Here is a 20,235-nt window from a genome sequence, read left to right as displayed (position 1 = left end):
GTGTCACCAAATGGCTGCACCAAGGAGAGAGAAACTGAGACACACACCATCGTTCTTTGCAGCACTGTTGTAGCCATGTGGGTCTCAGGATATGAGAGAGACAAGGTGGCTGAGATAATATATTTTATTGCACCAACTTTTGTCAGTGGAAGAGACAAGCTTTTAAGCTTATGCAGAACTTGTCTTCAAGAGATGTGGAATACTGTTCCGCCCAGTGGCTGACGGAGACGATGTTGAAAACCACTCTTCCATCTTCATGATCACTGCTACAAACCAAAATACCTTGGAGGGACCATGCCATATTAAAGCAACAACAGGAAAGACAGTGACCAGCTATCATCCCAACACCGAGATCCAGCCTCCATGGAAACAACATAACTGGCCAGGGTGACAGGTCTGGGGACACCGTTATATCACATTGCAACACCTGCCAGCGAAAAGTACAGATGTAATAGAAGGCACCTAAGACCTGACTGTACGAAGCCAACCACAGATACACAACAGACATCTAAATTGGAAGAATCACCCTAGCAAGCGGTACCTGTACCAGAGAAACCGCAATTAGAATTGACACCAACATCTTCTGAGACACAGGTTGTATCAGATCTGTCTTTATCCTTCAGTTCCTTCCAGAACGAGATATTAAACAGGCACAACTGGACTCCAGAACGTTGTTTAAGGCCAGATTGGCAACACATCAGTGAAAGTAGTTGCAGATGTAAACAACCACATGCCAACGTTTCACACCTCTTCTGTACCTGTCCAAAAATGTGTGTGTGCCTGGGATGCCATATTCAGTGCGCTCTCAACAACTCATAAGGGATGGAATGGGTTCCCTAGGGAGGTGGTGGAATCTCCTTCCTTAGAGGTTTTTAAGGCCTGGCTTGACAAAGCCTTGGCTGGGATGATTTAGTTGGTGTTGATCCTGCTTTGAGCAGGAGATTGAACTAGATACCTCCTGAGGTCTCTTCCAACCCTAATCTTCTATGATTCTATGATGCCATCTTTCCTTCTCCACGCTTGTGTATTGGAGGGGTGCCAGATGGCTTGATATGACCAGTTCCCATTAAGAAATGTTTTAGTGGCTAAGAGTTAGCTTGAGAAAATGGAAATCTGCAATTCCACCCTCATACACAGACCAGCTTCGTGAGCTCTGTACACCTGACTTCATGGGAAAAAATGACTCTAATAGGCACGCTTGGAAAAATATGATGCTGAAACTATTGCATACCTTTGGAGTTTAGTATATATTACTCCCTGATATGCATAGGCTATGGTCTCACTTATTTATCTATATAGTCACTTTAATAATTGATGCTCCGCGTGCTTTGGGGACAGAGGTGGGTTTGGTTTGTTTGTGTTTTGTCCCCCCCAGATTTTACAAATAATGACCATTGAATTTGGTTATTTAGATGCTATTTCCATCTTGTGCGTGTATTTCTAGATGTCTCGCTTCATTATGTGTTTCTATTTGATATACAAACCAATAAAAAGAAAGTTAAAAAAAGAAAGTAAATTCCCCAAGAATGAGGCCGAACACTGTTTCACTCGTAGTCTTGGCCTTCACGACATCCTCTGGCAAAGAGTTCCACAGGTCGACTGGGTGTTGAATTTGCTGAGACTTGTATGGCAATTTTGTACAGACTCCGCACCAATGGCAAAAAGTGAGCTCCACTGGGTTACGCTTCAGAGTAGCAGCCGTGTTAGTCTATATGCATCCGAAAAAGTGGGCTGTAGTCCACGAAAGCTTATGCTCTAATAAATTTGTTAGTCTCTAAGGTGCCACTAGTACTCCTGTTCTTTTTACTGGGTTACGCGCTAACCACCTCAGACGCACGCCGATTAAGATTGAACACGGCGTAACCAGCCCTCCTGGCATCGAGACCCGTGTTTGCAGGAGATGTTGTTTGTTGGGCAGTTGTGACAGGGTCGGTAGCTCACCGCTGCGGCGCCTCCTCCTGGTCGTCTCAGGGAATTAGTTTGAGCCAGAAGAGCGCCCTCTTTGGGTGACGTCCCGCCTGTCGTCTCGCCTTTGTGGGGTGCACGGACTTGCGTTGCTCCCAACGTTCGGCGTCCTCTTCCGGAACACTGTCCTCCGACAGTGTCCCTCTGTCCATTCACACCCCCTTCCGGGGGGGGGGGGTAAACAACAGCCCCACACCTTTGAGTCTGATCCTCACAGTCCAGGACCTGGCGTGGTTCTGGCCGGCCGCTCCCTGCGGCCTGTGGCTGTGCGTAGGGCAGCACAGCAAACAAAGGGGGGAAAAGGGGAGGGGGAACTCAGGCACGCCCACTACTCTGAGTCCTGGTCCAGAGGCCCTCAGGCGACAGTCTCGCTGTCTTCCTTCTCCTTCCTCCTCTGACTATCCCTCTGGACCGCTTCCCCAACAGCCCTTCTCTACGCTAGGCCTCCTCCTCCCAGGCCTGCCGCCTGGCAGGCTATGGAGTAGGGCCTTCTCCCACTCTCTCGGGCTGGCCTGCACTGCGCTGTCCGTGGGGCTGGCCTCCCAGCTCTGGAGACAGACCTTCCCCTCTGAAGGCCTGGGACAGACTGACTGCTCCTGCTCTGGGCAGTCTTTTATATGGCTAAGCCGGGCCCTGATTGGCTGGCCCCAATCTGTCCTCTGATTGGCTCTCTGTAAGCCCTTCTCTGATTGGTTGCACATCTGCGCAGGCGCCTAGGTCTGCCGCAGTCCACCCTCTCTGGGCGTGGGGCAGCCGCCCCACCACAGGCAGGATTTTGAGACCAAAGAATGGAAGATTTAGAATGTGTGTTATCACCGGAGGGGCCGCTGGCGCTCCTTCTCTCTCATGCTTCCACTGGCCCTGTTTTGCTTTCTCTTGCTCCCAGACACTGGCAGTCAGGCTCTGTGATGGGCTTGGTCTGGAAACCTGCCTCTGACTCGCTTCTCGCTAGGATGTCACTGTCTGCACACTGCACAGTGGTTTGAGCATTGGCTTGCTAACCCCAGGGTTATGAGTTCAATCCTTAAGAGGGCCATTTGGGGAGTTAGGTGGGGATTGGTCCTGCTTTAAGCAGGGGGGTGGACTAGATGACCTTCCAACCCTGATATTCTATGATAATGTATCTTATGTGAGACAGGTCATGTGAGGTATCATTGGAAAGGCTGTGATTTACTGAATACGATGATCCCATTTCCCAGCAAAGACAATTAGCCTGACAGCCCTACTTGCTTTCTCTTTGGAGACTGACAATGGAGAGTTTGCCGCACATATGTTACCGCCGGGCTCTTTCGAGGCGAGCTGCTTTCTTCTTTAGGTGAAAGTGTGACAGAGGAAACCTATTACAAACAACACAGGCACCTACACGCCTGCTAAGAAGCCGCACCAGGGATCACTCCACCCTAAGGGTGTCTTTACGGTTACAAACTCATCAGACCTTCAGCTCAGAACAAGCACTTAATTTTATGGGGCCTATCAGTTCCCCACTCATGGGGTCCCTCTGTGGAACCTGGGGGTCCTGTCCATTTGAGGAGCAAGGCACTGAGTGAGTTTAAGACTCAAGCTTTTACCCAGAAGTCTGTTGGTCTCAAGAGAATCCAGTTGGAACTAGGGTGACAAAGCGGGGTTTTTTTTTTAAATGTTTTTGTATGACTAGTGTGTGCGTCTCTCAGTTTCCCACTATGTGTTGCACAATTGACCAGGTGGTGGGACAAGGGTGTTTGATTATTGCAGAGACCCCCCCTTTCCCTAAAGGATAGGGGGGACTGCCCTCTCACTGACTGGATATTTTGTAACATAGCTACTGATGGCAGGGAAGGGCCCAACCTCTGCAAGAAGCCATCCAGCTATGACAAAGAGAGAGAGAGAGGTGGAGGCCAGGGGACCGGTTTTGCATGGAGGAATTGGAGCTCTTGGTCCAAGAGCTGAAACCAGATATCGTAGGAATAACGGAAACGTGGTGGAATGGCAGTCACGACTGGAGCACAGGTATGGAGGGGTATGCGCTGTTTAGGAAAGACCGGAACAAAGGTAAAGGTGGGGGGGTGGCATTGTATGTCAATAGTGAAATAAGCTGTAAAGAAATAATAGTTGATGGATTAGATAACACAGAGTCCGTCTGGGCAATACTCACACTGGGTAAAAGGACTACTAGAGCCTCTCCGGGGATAGTGCTTGGGGTGTGGTATAGACCGCCGGGATCGACCCAGGATATGGATAAGGAACTATTTAATGTGTTTAGAGAAGTAATTACTAATAGAAACTGTGTAATTATGGGGGACTTTAACTTCCCGGATATAGATTGGGGAACAAACGCTAGTAGCAATAATAGGGCTCAGATGTTCCTAGATGTGCTTGCTGATCAGTTCCTCCATCAAGTGGTAGCTGAACCAACAAGGGGGGAGGCCATTTTAGATTTGATTCTGGTAAGTAGTGAGGACCTCGTCGAGGAAGTGGTAGTAGGGGGCAATTTGGGCTCCAGTGATCATGAGCTAATTCGGTTTAAACTACATGGAAGGAGTAACAGAATTAAGTCAAAGACTAGGGTTTATAATTTTAAAAAGGCCAATTTTAACAAATTAAGGGGACTGGTAAGGGAAGTGGATTGGGCAAACGTATCAATGGATCTAAAGGCAGAAGAAGCCTGGGATTACTTCAAGTTAAAGATGCATGAGCTGTCGGAGGCCTGTATTCCAAAAAAGGGAAAAAGATTACTAAGCAAGAGATTTAGACCGAGCTGGATGAGCGACCGACTCAAAGGGGCGATTAGGAAAAAACAGAAAGCGTACAAAGAGTGGAAGAGGGGAGGGATCAGTAAGGAAATGTACCTAAGTGAAGTCAGAGAATGTAGAGATAGAGTGAGAAAGGCCAAAGGCCGTGTAGAGTTGGACCTAGCGAGGGGAATTAAAAGCAATAGTAAGAGGTTTTACAGCCACATAAATAGGAAGAAAGCAAAGAAAGAAGAAGTGGGACCACTGAAGACTATTGCCGGAGAGGAGATTAAAGACAATCTAGGCATGGCGCAATATCTCAATGAATATTTTGCATCAGTGTTTAATGAGGCCAATGAAGGTATTAGGGATACTAGCACCACTACAGAGGGGCATTCAGGATGGGGGATTACCGAATCCGAGGTAGAAACAAAACTTGAACACCTTAATGGGGCTAAGTCGGGAGGACCGGACGATCTTCATCCGAGAATATTGAAGGAATTGGCGCGGGAAATAGCAGGCCCATTAGCGATAATATTTAATGAATCTGTAAACTCGGGGGTGGTCCCGTTAGACTGGAGAATAGCTAATGTGGTTCCTATTTTCAAGAAAGGGAAAAAAAGTGATCCGGGTAACTACAGGCCTGTTAGTTTAACATCTCTAGTGTGCAAGGTGTTAGAGAAAATTCTGAAAGAGAAACTAGTTGAGGACCTGGAGGTTAATGGCAATTGCGATAAATTACAACATGGTTTTACGAAGGGCAGATCGTGCCAAACGAATCTGATCTCCTTCTTTGAGAAAGTAACGGATTTATTAGATAAGGGAAATGCGGTGGACCTAATATACCTAGATTTCAGTAAAGCGTTTGATACTGTACCCCATGAGGAATTATTGGTTAAACTGAAAAACATGGGGATCGATATGAAAATCCAGAGGTGGATAAGGAATTGGTTAATGGGGAGAATGCAGCGGGTCGTATTAAAAAGTGAACTGTCAGGTTGGAGGGAGGTTACTAGTGGAGTGCCTCAAGGTTCGGTTTTGGGACCCATTTTATTTAATCTATTTATAACTGACCTCGGAACCGATTGCAGGAGTGGGCTGATAAAGTTTGCGAATGATACGAAGGTGGGAGGCGTTGTAAATTCGGAGGAGGATAGGGATATCCTGCAGGGAGACTTGAATGAGCTTGTGAATTGGAGTATCAGAAATAGGATGAAATTTAATAGTGAAAAGTGTAAGGTGATGCATTTGGGGATGACTAATAACAATTTTAGTTACAAGATGGGGACGCATTAGTTAGAAGTAACGGAAGAGGAGAAGGACCTAGGGGTCCTTGTAGACCGCAGGATGACTATGAGTCGACAATGTGACGTGGCGGTGAAAAAAGCCAATGCGGTCTTGGGATGCATTAGGCGAGGTATATCTAGTAGGGATAAGGAGGTGCTGCTTCCGTTGTACAAGGCACTGGTGAGACCTCATTTGGAGTACTGTGTGCAGTTCTGGTCTCCGATGTTTAAAAAAGATGAACTCAAACTTGAACGGGTACAGAGAAGGGCCACTAGGATGATCAGAGGAATGGAAAACCTGTCGTATGAAAGGCGACTCGAGGAGCTCGGGTTGTTTAGCCTAACCAAATGAAGGCTGAGGGGGGATATGATTGCTCTCTTTAAATATATTAGAGGGATAAATACCAGGGAGGGAGAGGAATTATTTCAGCTCAGTACTAATGTGGACACGAGAACGAATGGATATAAACTGGCCGTGGGGAAGTTTAGGCTTGAAATTAGACGAAGGTTTCTGACCATCAGAGGGGTGAAATATTGGAACAGCCTTCCGAGGGAAACGGTGGGGGCGAAGGACCGGTCTGGTTTTAAGATTAAGCTAGATAAGTTTATGGAGGGAATGGTTTAATGGGATAACATGATTTTGGTCAAATGAACAGTGTGCCATCGCTGGTAAATAGTATCAATGGCCAATGAGGGTCTGGCTGGAGAATCTTGCCTACATGCTCGGGGTTCTACTGATCGCCATATTTGGGGTTGGGAAGGAATTTTCCTCCAGGGTAGATTGACTGAGCTTCTGGAGGTTTTTCGCCTTCCTCCGCAGCATGGGGCAGGGATCACTAGCAGGAGGGTCTCTGCCGATTGAAGTCACTAAAAACAGGATTGGGGACTTTAACAGCAGAGTCCAGGGAAGGGGTAGGGACAGTTTTATGGCCTGCAGCATGCAGGGGGTCAGACCAGATGATCATAATGGTCCCTTCTGACCTTAAAGTCTATGAGTCTATGAAACTCAACCAAGGATGGAGGAAGTGCAACTGGGCATGACTGGTCCTGCCTGGGTTTGAGTCGGGGTGGTTCTAGGAAGGCTGATCATGGAGGCGTATGCAGGTTGGCTGTAGCCTTATCGGTCCCAGGATGCTGGAAAGACCAGGTGGGTGAGAGATTCTCTTTTAGTGGAGCAACTCCTGCTGGTGGGAGGGATGAGCCTCTGAGCACCCCGCCCCACCTAACTAAAGACGCCCCATCCTCTGCCACTGCAACCTGTGTCCAGTGGACCTTTTTAATACCACACCCCCCACACACAAGAGGTTAACCCTCATTTAGCAGGGTTTTGCTTAACTCTGTAACAATGAGCTTAATGCCGTTGGGTTTGTCCAGGGTATCAGGCCTGGGCTACATGCCACAGTCATGGCGGCGGACACCACCTTGTGTCCGCTTCACCCTGCAAGCGTCTTCACTTAAATCCGTCTTTCCCCTCCGACCAGCGCTTCCCTACACTGGTGGGCCCCACCGATCAGCTCCTCCCCCTCCCAGTGTCTCCCACTCACCATGAGCAGCCCTGTGGGAGCAGGAAGAGGTGTGGGAGGGGGCAGGAAGAAGCGGGGTGGGGTGGGAAGAGGCAGAGAGGGGATGGGAGATTGGGGGAAAGGGTGGAGTGGGGGCATGGCCTGGGGTGGGGGAGGGTGAGAAGAGGTGGGGGAGGGGGAGGAAGAGGCGGGGAGGGGTGGTAAGAGGCAGAGTGGGGGTGGGGGTGGGGCAGGAAGAAGTGGGAAAAGGTAAGAAAGGAGGCGGGAAAAGTCAAGATGGGGCGGGAAGAGGCAGAGTGAGGGTGGGGCCTTGGGGAAAGGAGCGGAGTAGGGGCGGGGCCTTGGGGCGGAGCAGGTGTTGAGCACCCACCCAGAAAGAAGAAAGTCAGTGCCTGAGTCTGGGGTGGCAAAAATTGGTCAGTGTAGCGAACCGATGACTCACTGCGCAACACCTCCTGCTGGTGATCCTGGGAATTAGCTCAACTTCAGCTCAGAGCGCCCTCTGCAGGCAGGTGTCTCGCCTGCCGCTGGCCCCATGTTCCCCCTGGGCCCCAGTGCCCGTTACCTCAGGGTTTTGTCCCAGCAGTAACCCCACACTCTGTGTCTCCCCTCCCCGGGGAACCCCCAACCCTCTATCCCCACCTCGCCTCAGTGGCTACTGCCAGTCATCATCCAGCCCCCGCTCACTGGGGCAGACGCTGTCTGTAATGGCCACTCATCGCTGGCAATCAGCCTAGCCTTTTTTCAGGAGCAGGAAAGGCTGAAACCGACCCATACCAATTGGAGGTTCTGGGCAGGGCCGGCTTTAGCAAGAGTGGGGCCCGATTCCTGTTCGTCGGGCTTGGGTCCGGCCCAGAGCCCCTTGGCGGCCGGAGCCGAGCCGCGCCGCGGGGGCCAGGCCGGAGCTCCGCTGCGGGGGCGGGGCAGGGCCGGGGGCCGGACCCGAAGCCGCCCCGCGGGGGCCGGCCCGGGCCGGGGGACTGGAGCCACGCCGCAGGTTGGGCCGGCGCACTCAGCCAGAACCGGGGCCGGACTAGGCCGTGCCTCCCCGGAGCCCTCCTCGCGCCCCCCACCATCCCGGGTTATCTAGTGCTGCCTGCCCACCCCTGCTTCTTTTCAGACTTCCCGCGAACCTCTGATTCGCAGGAAGCAGGGGCGGGGAGGAGCAGGGGGCGGAGCGAGCAGGGGAGGGGAGAAGGGGGAAGTGATCTGGGGGCGGGGTGGAAAGCTGCAGCGCGGGGTCCTCTTGGCACGGGGCCCAATTCAGCCGAATCGGCTGAATCGGCCTAAAGCCGGCCCTGGTTCTGGGAAGGCAACGGGGACCTGGACTGGAGAACTGATTCCTATCCGGAGAGCACTGAGCCTGGAAGACACATGGCTCAAGCCCTGGGGAGAGACGGGAGCTGAAGGCACCTCTTGCTGTGGTATCCTGGCTTCCCCTGATTTTTGTTCCCACCCTGATGCCATCCCCGGAGAGAGAGTCCTGTCTGGCAGGAGGGGAACTCAGCAGGCAGGTTGCTGGAGGTGCAAATTAGCTGAGCCAGCCTCCATTTGCCTTGCCCTTGTCCTCCCCTAGGGCTGGGGAGTGACTGAGCCATCAAAGAACCCACAGTTGCGTCACCGAGGGCGAGCAGCGAATATAAAAACTACAGCCTGTCCAGGAGCAGGAGACAACAACGCCGGATCTCCAGAACAGACAGACAGCAGGACAAGGAATCCCACCAGATACGCTCCTCCGTGCCTCCCCAACTAAGATGGGCATCTATAAAGTCCGCGTTGCCACTGGGAACTTCCTGCTAGCTGGGACATTCAGCTCCATCTCCATCACTCTGGTGGGGACCCATGAGGAGAGCGACAAGAAGCCCCTCGACAACTGCGGGAAGGACTTCAACCCCGGGGCGGTGAGTACTAGTAGAACAGGGCCATGCTCTGTGGACAGATCCACCCCGTCAATATGGCAGGGTGTTTGATCATCAATCCCTAGCTTCTGGAGTCATGGGATCATGATGGAAGACACTCCCTTTTTTGTTTAAAAAAAAACATTCAGTCTCTAGCCCTCATGGGTGCATAGAAAAGCCTAAACCCATGAACGTGGAACAGGTGAAAGTGTCTGGAGATACTTTATGTTTTTCTTAAAGCTCCAGCTCCTAGATTCGAAGGATCATGCTAGGAAGAATCACAGCTTTAGTTTTACAATATAAACTTTTAGCCCTCAGTAGTGTGGAGAAAAGCTTCCAAACTGCTTTTGGTACATGACATTTTTTGATGGAAACTTTTTTTGTTGTTTTTTTTTTTAAAGAAAAATGAAGATTCCATGTCCCTGAAACCTTTTTTTTTTTTTTTGCAAATTTGTGTCCGTTTTACCAAATTGTTTTGGTTAGGAGGGGAACCCTAAAAAACATCCTCCCCCTCAGGTCTTTTCTTTTGTTTTTAGTTCAAAATGATTTTTCCTTGAATTTTATTTTTAAGAAAGTTGAAAAAAAAACTTCTTTCAAATGCCCCAAATCGAAACAACACTTTTCGCTTCAGGCCCTTCGTCCCGCCATTATTTTTCCCCTGCCTGTTTGATTCCCTGAAGATTTCATTTTTTGCTTTCACTCAAAAATGGCATTGTTTTATTTTTGTTCGTCAGAATTCCCCAAAGGGAGAAATCCTGTATTTACACAGTTGTACTAGGCAGAATGGTCCAGTCGAGAGGTAGTCAATTTTTTGTCAAGGTCCAAATTTCTTGGCCAAGGTCTAGTTAAGGTCCAGCCTCCAGAGAAATTAATAATAAAAACCCCAATAATGATAAGAAGAAAATAAAAAGATTTTGAGGTCTGTTCAAAAGCATCCGGCGGTCCAGATTTGGCCTGTGATTGGCTTATTGACTACTCCTGGTCCAGCGGTTATAGCAATCGGCTGGATTGTGGTTGATGAGGGTTCAGTGCCCTGTCCTGCCACAGCCTTCCTGCGTGACCCTGAACGAGTTACTTAGACCGTCTCTGCCTCAGTTTCCCCAACTGTACAATGGAGAAAATAGCATAGCCCTGCCTTAGAAGGTGTGGTTAGGCTAAATAAATTACAGAGTGTGAGGTGGTGATGGGTGCAGATAAATATACAAATATTATAGATGACTCAAAAAGAAAAAAACAACAACACACGGAAAATATAAAGCGCCTGGAGTCATGTGAGAATCTCAGCTTTGGGGGGGGATTTGACCCTGGGGAGGCCGCTGCTGGGGTCCTGAGTCCAGTTCTGGGGTCTCCCCCCAGTTCAAGAGGGATGTGGATAAATTGGAGAGAAGTCAGAGAAGAGCTACAAGAATGAACAAGTCCTGGAAAACCTGCCTTAGAGGGACAGAAGCCAAGAACTCGACCTGTGTAGCTTCACAAAGAGAAGGACGAGGGGTGACTTGGTCCCACAACGTAAGTAGCAGAAATGTGTCCACAAAGGGTCCTTTCCTCTATCAGAGACAGGTCTAAGAAAAGCCAGTATCGGGACGCTGAAACTGGGCAAATAAGACACAGTTTTTGTTAACCGAGAGTGTAATTAACTAGTGGAACTTACAGCGAACCAGGTGATTGCAAATTTACCAGTGACACAGAATCCCCTACTGCCCGCGACCGGGCATTAATTCAGCGCTGTTCTCTCAAGAGGTACAGCCCCTAGCGTAACGGGCTGCCGGTCCATAACCGGAACCGCTACTGCCCCAATGTAACAACCATAATAATGGCCAAAAAAAACCAGGACAGTCAGCAAAAGGGGCAAAACTTGATCGGATGAAAGGACTTTACGTTCCCCCACCCCCGTCCAGGATCCAGGAGGTGGCTTTGCAAGAGGATTAAATACTTCTATGAACAACCGTAACAGCATCAGGCTTTCCACCTGCTGCAATAAACATGGGCCGGGGTTGTTCACCCTCAGATCCCTGCTCTCCCTCCACTCCCTAAGCTCCCGGGGATGAGGGACAAACAGCATTTACGGGCAGGTTATTGCAACTTGGTCCTTGATGGGGTTTCTTGCTTTCAAGCAGCTGGGACTGGACATTGTGGGAGATGGGACACTGGGTTAGATAGGCCCGTGGGGCTGATCGAGGGCAGTAAGGAGGAGGCAGGAGGCCAGGGTAGATGGGCCCATAGGTCTGATCCACTGAAGCAGTTCCAATATTTCTTTGTGGATTCATAGGCTGACTTCTAAAAACCAACCCGTCTCCAGCAGGATAAGAGAGACAGGCCACCTGGTCTTTATATTTATTACAACAGGACCACAGTGTGCCAAGCGCTGCCCAGACCCCCCTGACCAAGATCAGGGCCCTGTTGTACCAGGCGCTGCCCAGACCCCCACCCTCCTCCCGCACCAACACAGAGTGTGAGTCACTCCCTGAACTGACAAACCCACAAAGCAAATAAACAAGAAAAATAAGGTGAGGAGAAAAATGGAATATTAATTACAGGTCACATGCCTGGCCTGGCGCAGGTACAAATTACAGAACCTGCTTTGAAGACAGGGAACCTGAGTCACTCTAAGAGGCAGGAAATTTGCCTATGGTGACACAGTGAGTTTGTTGGACAGAATCCAGGAGTCCTGGCTCCAGCTCCCTCTCTTGGTCCCTTTGGGCTCCACTCCCCTCCCAGAGCTGGGGATAGAACCCAGGAGTCCTGGTTCCCAGCCACTTGTAGTTTCCCTCAGCTCAGCCTTGTTCTCCTGAAGACAGACCCAAAGTTGCCGATTTCCCACAGAGGTGTCTCATGCATCGATCACGTCCCGCGATTGCTCCCGGAGGGAGATTCCCTCCACGGCTGGAGGCTGGAATGGGCAGCTCAGCACTATAGTGGGCCTGGATGGGATGATCCACCCACATGGAGGGGGGTTAGGTTCCTGCATGGTAAACCCTAGTACTGTCCCAGAGATCATTAATTCCCCAACAGCGAAGAACAGTGGGAACAGCTCCCCCTAGTGGGGACCATTGGAAAAGCAGCCTGTTTAAAAACGGCCATGGGAGTCAACTGAGCTGATTTACACCAGCTGAGGATCTGGCCCCATTGACTCCAATGGAGAAACGCCCATTGACACCGGCTGGGGCATGGAGGCTGCGCTGACTGAAGAACAGGTTCGGCTGCCTGCCTCTTCCTGGGGGAACCGTGTCAGGAGACTTCCTGTTCCTGGCCTGCCCATGATGGAGCACTGCTGTGAAGTGCCCGCAGCACTGCTGCTCCACTGCTTCCCTCCCTAACACGGCACCCATCACACAGGACGAGACCCACGTCTTCCAGCCCCCAGGATGGACGCTGATATCAGTCAGCTCTGTGTTCTTGGGGAACCAGGGCACAGTATCCAGCCTGTCTGACTCATGAAGGACACCCCTCCCGCCCGCCTCTGCTTGAACCAAAACCGATCAGAGGAAAAATTTGCATAGAGCAGTGAAGAGCGGATGGGAGACACACCTAGACCCCTCCTAACAAGGGTGATAGGATTAAGGCAACTCCCCATTGCCTCATCTGCATCAAAGATGGGACAGGGAGGCATCTCCATTAGCATACAGAATAGAGAACAGAGATTCCAAGGCAATAACCGCACTGAACTCTGGGACCAGAAAAAGCAGGGAAGCACTGCATCCTGGGGGATGTCTGCTCCAGATGTTAATGAAACTACGACTGTCCACACCCAGCTCAGCAGTTATCAGACCAATTCTAGTAATGAATCCTTGATTGGTATCCAAAATACTGAAGCTGCCTAATTGCATTGTGAGCTCCCTGGAAGGAACACCATCCATAGCCAAGAGTGATCAGCTCCTATTGTCTAGCCTAAAGAAAACCCTTGAGTCATCAGTTTACCCATAAACAAATCTAGTGTTCTCCCTTGAACCATTGTTGTTTCCCTACAAAAAAACCCACACTCCAGTAAGTGTTCTGATGCCTGGATCCAAACTCTGCATCAGTTCCACCAGGATTTCATCTTCTCCTGACTGTTCAGGCTGGGGACTCTGCCTGTCTCCTGCCCTCAGGACCCTGAGCTACCACCATCACCTGGAACCTCGACCAGTCCAAGCTTCATGGAGCGGTGAGATCCCAACTGTCTCTTTCTCTCTCTCTCTGATTTCTTTTCTACCTCAGGTATAACTTTCTAACCCTGACTTGTTTGATCAGGTATAATTTTACTTTTGCAACCTTTAATAATGTAACTGTTATGTTGGTTTAGGCTCTCCTTGGGTGGTTATCACTATTATTCAATAAATAACTTTTATGGTTAAGCTGGCTGCTTCCCTCCCTCTCTCTCTGAACTTTACTCTTTTGTGGTTTTGGCTTCCCCCATTGACGCTCCTCTTACTTAAGCTAAAGATCCCTATAGTGACAAAAATACTCCAGGGTTTGCTCATCGGGTGGGTTACTACCAGTACAATTGTGATGTGAGAGTGGGGATAGGGACGTGCTGAACCTGGGACACACGAGGGTGGCAGCTTGGAAGTGCTGCTTCATCCAGCCCAGTGAGTCCAGAGACATATAAGGGGTCAGTTTGACAATGCTGATTGACCCAATCCGCTCAGACTTGCTGTGTGTGTGTGTGTGTGTGTGTGTGTGTGTGTGTGTGTGTGTGTTCATCCAGTTCTAGGGCTGGAGAAACCCAGCCCTAGGGAACCTAGGTCCTGCAGGATAGCTCCATTGGGAGGGGACTTGCAGAAGGGAGAAGTAGAGCTCCTTATGAAAACACAAGTGACACAAGCAGTACATTGATAGAATTACACACACACACACACCCCACACACAGAAGAGTAACCCTAATCAATGAGCGTACCCCAAAGTGACGGGCGAATCTGGTAACAACGCTGGCTGGTCTCGAACCCAGGACCTCCAGCGCTAAAACCACCAGCTTCCCCTCTGGGAGGAAATGCCCACCCTTCCCCAGTCTGATTCGGAACGAGGCCAAGCCGTTCCAATCCAGGACGGAGGCACCGCTTCAGTGTGCCGATCTCGAACTGCCGCCTTTCCACACCGCACCGGTCTGCCCCTGCGCGAGGACTGAAACCTTTCGACCCTCGCGTGTTGACACCTCTAGTTTCCCCTTCTTCAGCCTGGCCGAAGGTTAACAAGAAGTTGCCTGTTGTGTCCGAGAGTCCGGAAAATCGTTTGAATACCGAATACAAATCCGAGCAAAATCAATCCAGAGGATCCTGTTGTCTTTTTACCTTCAAGACACGGATATCCACCTTGTCGGTCCCACGTACAAGGCCGACCTGTGTGGTTTGCCAGGCTGGGGTAGCCGTGTCCGGCCCACAGTAGGAGGGCAGGTCGTATCTTTTATCGGCCCAACTTTAGCTGGAGACAGAGAGGCACTTTCAAGCTGACACAGAGCTCTGCTTCGGGTCTGTCTCACCAACGTCTGCCCCAGGGCTGGATTAACCATTCAGGGGCCCTGGCGCCCAGACTGTGGCCCTGCCCCCACTGTGCCCCGAGGCCCCACCCCCCGCCCTGCCCCCCAGTCCTGGGGGGAGGGGTAGAGAGCAGTCAGTGAGGTGTGGAGGGGTGGAGAGGAGTGAGCAGTGGGTGGGGGGGGAGGTGCAGAAAGGAGTAGGTGTGGGGGAGGGGTGGAGAGGAGTGGGTGTGGGGGAGGGGCAGAGAGAAGTGATTGGTGGGGAGGGGGCAGAGAGGTGTGGGCAGCAAATGGTGGGGGACGGGTGGAGAGGAGAGAGTGGGGGGATGGGTGGAGAGGAGAGAGCGGGGGCAGAGAGGAGCGAGTGGGGGGTGGGGCCTCAGGGGGGAGAGGTCAAGCAGGGGGCGGGGCCACAGTCCAGTGGCCAGGACCCCTTCTGAGTTCGGGTTGTGACAGAGAAGGCTCGCTTGGGGTAGAAACAGGAGGGGTCTCCTCCCTGGGCCATTGGACTCCTCCCAAGCTATGTCTGAGTAGGCCAGGAGCAAGGGCTGTCTCTGTGTGTCCCTAACCCTAATCCTGACCCTAACCCGGGCCGGCCAGGACCCTGAGATCCATCGGCGTCTGTGCAACGCCCGATCGAATGGGGGGCCGTAATCTCCGTTGGTGTCCATGGATCTGCCAGCACAATGAGGCAACCCGGATTTGTTTACCCCCAGCAGAGGATCTCCTCCCCTGGGTGTCAGTGCCAAACGGCAGCAGCTGGGGACGTGGCTGCAAAAATTAGCTGACAGCAGGACATCGGCCTCTACTTTAACTGAGGCCAAGCTTAGATGCACAGGGCTGCTCTGACCCATTTGTGTCAGCTTCTAAAACATGGTGGGCACCGCTAGAGGGCTCACAAAGGCTTTAAAGGGATTGTGCCCTTCTCCTATACACTGCTCGGCTATGCTGAGGTACCTCAAGCTGTAGCCAAACCGGTAAACCTTGGCCTCTACCTCCAGGCTAATGAAAGGCAGGTGCTGAGTAGAACAGTAGTTGCAACAGTGACCTGACAGATCTGTGTTTCCTTGGAGACTTCCACACAATGGGGGCACAGGAGGCCAACATGTGTTTTATTTTGAGGGGGGGAGGAAACAGATGCTGATGGTTCACCCCTGAGTTGCTGGATTAATCCCTGAGTCACACCCTCATCCTCCGGTTTGCCCCCTCCACTGCTGCAGGTGGAGGAGTTCAAGCTGTGCAGCCGGCGCTGGCTGGGGGATATCATCCTGGTGCGGCTCCACAAGGAGCCCTACTCCTTCTACCCCACCGACAACTGGTACTGCAGCTTCGTGGAGGTCATCTCCCCACACGGCCAGTGCTACCGCTTCCCCTGCTACCAGTGGATTGAGGGCTACCGCACCCTGGAGCTGCGGGAGGGCAAAGGTAGGGGGGATGACCTGCTGTCACTTGGGGTCATAGATAGCTATCCCCGTACACACCCCTCTGTCTATCCATCCCCATCCACCCCTCTTTCTATCCATACCCATACACACCCCTCTATCATTCCATCCCCATACCCATCTATCTATCTATCTATCTATCCCCATATACACCCCTCTCTCTCTCTCTCTCTCTCTCATGTTCTCTCCTCTCCCCCAGGCCAGTTGGTTTGTGACGATGCCGATTCCCCATTGCTGCTGGAGCAGCGGCAGGCTGAGCTGAAGCACCGACGTGAGTGCTATGGGTGAGTGAGATGCCGGAGGGGGTTGGGGGAAGCTCCCCGGGGCCCAGGCCTGTGTGGGGCTCTGACGATGCTGCCCATGGGAGCCGGCTGAGGTCACTCAATTAGGGTGAACTGCAAATAGAACGGGGCAGACAAACCCCAAAAGTTGGTGTATATTCCAATACTTAGGTTTACCAAGCCAGCCCAAAACAGCCTCTGTATTACCTCACTGGTTACTCAGAAGTCCAAACAATGCAGTTCCCTTAAAGTACCCAGCCTCAGGCCTCCATCCAGACACACATGTCAGATATGGTGATGATTACTGAAAATCTTATTTCATCATAGAAAGAAAAGGTTCTTCCAATCTCAAAGGATCAGCCACACACCCAGGTCCAATTATAACTTAGATCTTACCCAAAATACACGCTATAGTCAATTCTTGTTAACTAAACTAAAATGTATTTAAAAAGAAAAGTGAGAGAGTATTGGTTAAAAGATCAACATACATACAGACTTGAATTCAATTCTTGAAGTTCAGGTACATAGCAGAGATGAATTTGTAGTTGCCAAGAGTCCTTTTAGAAATAGGAATAGAAGATAAGGGTTAGAAGGGACCTCAGGAGGTATCTAGTACAACCTGCTGCTCAGAGCAGGACCAATCCCCAAACAGATTTTTGCCCTAAATGGTCCCCTCAAGGATTGAACTCATAACCCTGGTGTGATCGGTGTCGGCCCACCTACCCGCTAGGCGGCGGTGGGGAGCTACGAGGTCACTGGCCGGCCTGGGTCACGCCTCCGTCAGCGGGGAATTAGCGGCGGGGCGGCCGCCAGCCAGAGTCTGTAGCGTGCCCCTCAGGCAGGGGAGCGCCGGCAACGGTCAGTAGCGCGCCCCTCAGGCAGGGGAGCGCCGGCAACGGTCAGTAGCACGCCCCTCAGGCAGGGGAGCGCCGGCAACGGTCAGTAGCGCGCCCCTCAGGCAGGGGAGCGCCGGCAACGGTCAGTAGCGTGCCCCTCAGGCAGGGGAGCGCCGGCAAAGGTCCCGGCGTGGCTCTGCCGGGTAGGGGAACGCAGGCCCACCCTACACCACTGCGCTCCAGCCCAGGGCCCTGACAGTGGCAGAACGAGGGTCCCACCACTGGGTCAGCGGGGTCGTCCCGCTACATAGACTCACCACTGTGCAGCTCTGTCCCTGGGCTACTTCCTACCCGATTGCTCGCCCGAATCCCTCTGGTCCCGTGAGTGCGTCGGGGTAGTCCGCTGCTGGCAGCTCCGGCTCCCCCTCAGGCTCAGGCTCCTCCAGCTCCTCTGGGTACTCGGCTGCTGGCAGCTCCCGCTCCCCCTCCGGCTCCTCCAGTTCCTCTGGGTACTCGGCAGCAGGCAGTCCTGGCAGCCCCAGTCCGTCCTCCAGGTGAGGTTTCCACGGGTCCAGGGCCTCCCCTGGTGTGGCAGCAGGCTCTGAAGGGAGCAGCCCGCGGTCTGTGTCTGCCTCCCTCCCTGGTGCTGCCCCAACTGAGCTAAGGGCCCCGCCCTTTATACTTCCTGTTCCACCCCTCCCCTTCCGGGGAGTGGAGCGAGCTTGGGCTGGCCCCGCCCACTCAGGCTGAGGGAAAGGCACTTTACCCTCAGGTTCGGAGGGAAGCCACCCTGGTTCCCTACATACCCCACCCCTCAAATCCAGCTCCCGAACCTCGGAGCTGGCGTCCTCAGCCTCCCCCAGACGGGAGAAGAAGTCCGCGTTGGCGTTGTCCCGTCCCGCCCGATGGTGGATCGTGAAGGCATAGGTTTGTAGTGTAAGATACCACCGCTGCAGGCGGGCATTCGCGTCCTTCATCTTGTTGAGCCACTTCAGGGGTGCATGATCCGTAACCAGTATAAAGGGGACCCCGAGGAGGTAGTAGCGGAGAGCATCAACCGCCCACTTAACAGCTAGGGCCTCCTTCTCCAGGACTGAGTAGTTCCGCTCCCGGGGGAACAGTTTCCGACTGATGTAAACAATAGGATGCTCCTCCCCGTCCACCTCCTGTGAGAGGACCGCCCCAAGCCCCACGCCGGAGGCATCGGTCTGGACAATGAAGTCCCGATCGAAGTCCGGGCTGAAGAGAACGGGCTCGCTAGACAGGCGGTCTTTGACAGTTTGAAAGGCCCTCTCGCAGTCGTCAGACCAGCACACTCTACGGGGGCTATCTTTGGTCAGGAGTTCTGTCAGAGGGGCCGTAATGGTTGCAAAGTGGGGTACGAACCGCCGGTAATAGCCGGCCAGGCCCAAGAATTGACGTACCTGCCTCTTCATGGTTGGCGCCTGACATTCCTGGAGGGCTTGAACCTTCCCGATGAGGGGGCGTACCTGTCCCCGCCCCAGGGTGTACCCCAGATAAGTGGTTTCTTCGCGCCCGATTTGGCATTTCTTAGGATTGGCTGTGAGGCCGGCGGCGCGGAGGTCCCGGAGGACAGCCGCCACTTGGTTGAGATGTTCCTCCCAGTTGCTGCCATAGATGACCACATCATCCAGGTAGGCGGCGGCATACTTGGTGTGAGGTTGCAAAACCCGATCCATCAAGCGCTGGAAGGTTGCTGGGGCCCCATGGAGGCCGAAAGGCATCCGAGTAAACTGGTACAAACCTGACGGGGTCGCGAACGCAGTCTTCTCCTTGGATTGGGGTTCCAAGGGGATCTGCCAGTACCCCTTGGTGAGATCTAAGGTGGTGATGTAGCAGGCTTCTCCAAGCCGGTCAAGGAGCTCATCGACGCGGGGCATTGGATACGCATCAAACTTTGAAATGGCATTGACTCTTCGAAAGTCAATACAAAACCGCCGGCTCCCATCTGGCTTCGGAACCAGGACGACAGGGCTCCGCCATTCGCTCTGGGAATGCTCGATAACACCCAATCCCAACATGGCCTGGACTTCCTCCTCCACAGCCTCTCGCATTCGCCTAGGCAATGGCTGGGTCGTCTCTCGGACCACCACCCCGGGGTCGGTCTGGATTGCATGGTAGGCAAGCGTAGTCTGTCCGGGCTTCGTGGTGAAGGTCCTGGGGAATGCCTTCACTAGGCAGAGGGCCTGTTCCCGCTGCTCAGCCGTGAGCGTCTCGGCTAGCTGGGGTTCCCCATTATCAGACTCTTCGGGGGGTTGTGGTCCAAGGTCTGGTTCAGGTGGGTATGGGGCAATTAGTAGTCCTTCCCGTTCCCGCCAGGGTTTTAAAAGATTCACGTGATAGATCTGCTTTCCCTTCCGGTGATCAGGCTGCCGGATTTCATAATTGACAGGCCCCACTTGGCGAAGGACTTCATACGGGCCCTGCCAGCGGGCAAAAAGCTTTGATTCCTCCGAGGGGAGCAGGAGGAGAACTCGGTCCCCGGGGGCAAATAATCGGACCTGGGTGCCCCGATTATATTGCTGCTCCTGGCCCCTTTGGGCCGTGTTTAAGTTTTCCCTCGCGAGTTCACCCACCCGGGCCAACCGTTCCTGCAGCTGCAAGACGTATTGTAAAAGGCCCTGCGTTGAGGATGGTGTATGTTCCCAAGTTTCTCTCAGGAGATCCATCACTCCGCGGGGCCGTCGCCCATAGAGGAGCTCAAATGGAGAGAACTTTGTGGAAGCCTGTGGAACTTCCCGAATCGCCAGTAGTAAAGGGGGAAGTAGTTGATCCCACTGACGGAGGTCCTGGGTGGGGAAGCGTCGCAACATTCCTTTAAGG

At 52.5% G+C, this 20,235-nt stretch overlaps 1 protein-coding gene across 2 annotated transcripts in view; it reads left to right on the top strand.

The window, feature by feature from the left end:
- The first annotated feature begins 3,788 nt into the window (after positions 1-3,788).
- LOC101942909 (hydroperoxide isomerase ALOXE3-like) overlaps positions 3,789-20,235 on the top strand; it is a 30,558-nt gene continuing 14,111 nt past the window's right edge. The window contains exons 1-3 of one of the 2 annotated variants that reach the window (XM_065569257.1): positions 3,789-3,951; positions 16,053-16,257; positions 16,474-16,558. In XM_065569257.1, coding sequence (XP_065425329.1) covers positions 3,928-3,951; positions 16,053-16,257; positions 16,474-16,558 — 314 coding nt within the window. In that variant the 5' untranslated portion in view covers positions 3,789-3,927. Of the gene's footprint in view, positions 3,952-9,115; positions 9,384-16,052; positions 16,258-16,473; positions 16,559-20,235 lie in introns of those variants that run through there. The other variant, XM_065569256.1, reaches the window with a different exon arrangement.

Source organism: Chrysemys picta, chromosome 16 (genome assembly GCF_011386835.1).
Source record: "Chrysemys picta bellii isolate R12L10 chromosome 16, ASM1138683v2, whole genome shotgun sequence".
NCBI lineage: Eukaryota > Metazoa > Chordata > Testudines > Emydidae > Chrysemys > Chrysemys picta.
The sequence above is the reverse complement of the archived record's forward strand: the minus strand, read 5'-3'. Positions and strand labels throughout refer to the sequence as shown.